Genomic DNA, 2,882 nt, shown 5'->3' with positions numbered 1-2,882 from the left:
ATATTAGTTCTAGATACATCCCTTTTTATCCATTTAATGACAAGTATTTTCGTACGGAGGGTATATCACTTAACTGCCATATCCATAAAAAATCGATGGGTTGTAACTGTAGTAGGAAACGGATATGCGATTCCATATCCAAACGGATATGCGAATCCATATCCGAGTCAGTTATGTGCCCCACGCAACTCATCACCGGTGACCTGTTTATATACGCAAAGGCCGGCAGGCTTCGACTGTGAGACGCAAAACAAATCTTGGAGGAAGAAAATCGCGAGCCCCATGACAGCGCCGATGAAGTCTACTCAGGAGGAGGAGCACGATATGGCCGGAGGCAAATCGAGCTCCATCTCTAAGCCGCAAATCGAGAACGCAGCTAGTCAGGAGGAGAAGGATTCTCAGGAGGAGGAGAGCGAGGTGTCTGATTCTGATGAGGACGAGGACCCGGTGGAGGGAGGCGAATCGGGCTCTACCATCTCCAAGCGGCAGATCTCCAAGCTGTGTGAGGACATGGAGGTTACATTGTCTTACCTGAGACGGGACATCGAACCAGCAGCCCCGCTGAGGGACGCGGCCGAAGGCGACGCCGACGAGGCACTCCCGCCGACGATCCATGCCATCTCAGAGCAGTTCAAGGATGTGCGCCGTCACATGTCCAAGCTCAGATTGCAGCTGCAACCTTTCAAGGAGAGGTACGACGAGAAGCAGGCTCAGGAGGATTCGTATGAGGGCCTGGACGATGAAGAGAAGGTCAGGAAGAAGATAGACAAGGAAGAGATGTTCTTCGATATTTATCGCCGAAGCACCGAGTCCTCATGCCGCCGTGTTGTCTTCGAGCAACAGAGTAAGTAACCCCTAAAAATCATAATACTCAACTCATTAATTTGAGTGCATGTTCTCGTCTAAGTAACCCCTAAGATGAATAGTTTGAAAGTTTTTCCCAAAAAAATTGCATACGATGCAATACAAGTTGATAGTCGAAAGGAAATTAATTGCACATTGATACTAATAGAATATCAATTACACATTAATCATGTCACTAGTGCATTACTCACCATTGGAGCAATCTAGGTCGTTGGATTGACATGGTCTGATGGCCGAGATACTGGTATACATATAGATATAGATAGAGATATAGATATAGATAGACTAATTTGGTTAATTAATTGTGCAGCCACATTGAGCCCTATGTACTTCACGCATTGGACACCCGGACAGATCCTACCCAACTATGCTGACACAGAAGGGATTAGCCTGCAGGTCTATTCCTTCAAGATCACAAAGATCAAGGGCAATCTGTGTTGGCCGCTCCAAGTGTACGGTGTCGTTGCCGCGCGAGACAACTCTGACCGCAAGCGCAACATCATCTTCAATCGGCTGAGGCACGACTGCCAGGAGATCTTCTCAGATGTATGTGCCCGCTTCCATGTTTTGTTTTTCAGTATCTTTGTTTTACTTCGTTTCCTCACTATTGCATAGGGCTCATCGGTTTGAGAGTATGTCTTTGTTGGTTGGCTGGTCAGTTTCGTTGCAATTAGGAATGAGTAAAAGATGTTGTTGCTGCTTGCAGGACCCCTTCTTGCGCTTGACCGGCCCGTCTCGGGCAATTATGGCGTTGAGCCCAGTTAACTTTGAAGTTCAGCTGAAACTTAAGGGCGCAACAGAGTCTGCGGACAGGGCGTTGATGAATCTTACAGAACATTACGTCCGTGGTATTTCAAATACAATTACGTTCCGCAACTGCCTTTGCAAAGCAGAGTTAAGAGTGGAGGAACTTTCTAGTTCGGTTCAAGCTACTTTCTTGGGTGTCCGCATCGTCAAAGACGGTCCATGCCCTTTTGAATATGGAGGCCGGATTGCTTGCTCCTCACCACCTCGTGAAGTTGTGCGAATGGATGATAAAGGCATTCCACACTTTGTTGTTGATTCATGCTTCCAAGTTGTGTTGCTCGATTCTCGTCATTGTGTGCGTGGGAAAATGCCGATTGGCGAAGATGGTTGCCTTGATCTGTCAAGACGCTTTGTTTCCGTTAAACTGCAGAAAGAGAACAACCAACAATTCAAAGAATGCTTGGCAGTTGTTTTTGAAGCCTACTCAGAGTCCGGTGATATGGCTGCGCAAGCTCATGTCAGAATCAAGCCCAGGACTTGCAACATAAGCCAGCACAGTTGCGACCTTGGTGGCTCTAAGGTGGAGATTACCATTGCTTGGTCAGCTATTGTCAGGACCGACCTTTGTTAGGACCGATCTTACTTGATGGTGCACTGGCAGCCTGAATGTTATGGAATAGGGATATCCTTTGACAAGTTAAATCTATCTTGTTTTGTTTCAGTTTTGCCGGTGGTTATTTGTTAGTTCAATTAAGTATTTGTTGTATCAGTGCTATGTAAAATGTGGCAACTACTATTTGTGTGTCGATTGACTATAAAATTCTAATTTATGTTGTCTGAAGTATCCTCTTTTGATTTCTACCAAGCTTGTAAGTTATGACGTGGGAAGTATTCTGTCAACACACTCACACTACTCACACACAGCTAAATAACAAACCACATCATCCATGCATAACAAAACACATCCATAAAGAAAAAATATCTTTGCATGAACGCCATGATGCATTCAGAAAACCAATCTGGAGCAACAAATCATCAACTTCGCCGATCAGGCCAATGGGACTGAAGTTTTATCGTGCAGCAGAGCAATTCCTTCGAGCGGCATGTTGCGGCTGCAGACGACCCATGGTTTTAAATAGCGCGGTATAGCACACTATATCGTTTAGAAGAGCTCCGCCGCTAAGAGCGATAGAGTAATGTAGGCGACGCCCTCAAGGAGTAATGGAGGCGACACCCCTGTTGCAGAGGACCAGCTCGTTTCAGTGGACGCC

General features: G+C 46.0%; 1 protein-coding gene across 1 annotated transcript; it reads left to right on the top strand.

The window, feature by feature from the left end:
• The first annotated feature begins 257 nt into the window (after positions 1–257).
• Positions 258–2,407, top strand: LOC119368996. Its single transcript, XM_037634081.1, has 3 exons — positions 258–844; positions 1,175–1,410; positions 1,571–2,407. Exons 1-3 carry the CDS (start codon positions 283–285, stop codon positions 2,240–2,242), a joined length of 1,470 nt encoding a protein of 489 aa, XP_037489978.1. The 5' UTR covers positions 258–282; the 3' UTR covers positions 2,243–2,407.
• The last annotated feature ends 475 nt before the right edge of the window (positions 2,408–2,882 follow it).

Source organism: Triticum dicoccoides, chromosome 2B, assembly GCF_002162155.2.
Source record: "Triticum dicoccoides isolate Atlit2015 ecotype Zavitan chromosome 2B, WEW_v2.0, whole genome shotgun sequence".
In the NCBI taxonomy this organism is placed as follows: Eukaryota; Viridiplantae; Streptophyta; class Magnoliopsida; order Poales; family Poaceae; genus Triticum; species Triticum dicoccoides.
Note: the sequence above shows the minus strand (reverse complement) of the source record. Positions and strands in the feature narration are given on the sequence as shown.

Bases quoted from the DNA above. Each gene is read 5' to 3' on its own strand.
- LOC119368996 (XM_037634081.1), top strand. From the start codon at position 283: ATGACAGCGCCGATGAAGTCTACTCAGGAGGAGGAGCACGATATGGCC. The intron at 845-1,174 runs GTAAGTAACCCC...TTAATTGTGCAG, and splicing joins TGTTGTCTTCGAGCAACAGA to CCACATTGAGCCCTATGTAC. The intron at 1,411-1,570 runs GTATGTGCCCGC...TGCTGCTTGCAG, and splicing joins GCCAGGAGATCTTCTCAGAT to GACCCCTTCTTGCGCTTGAC.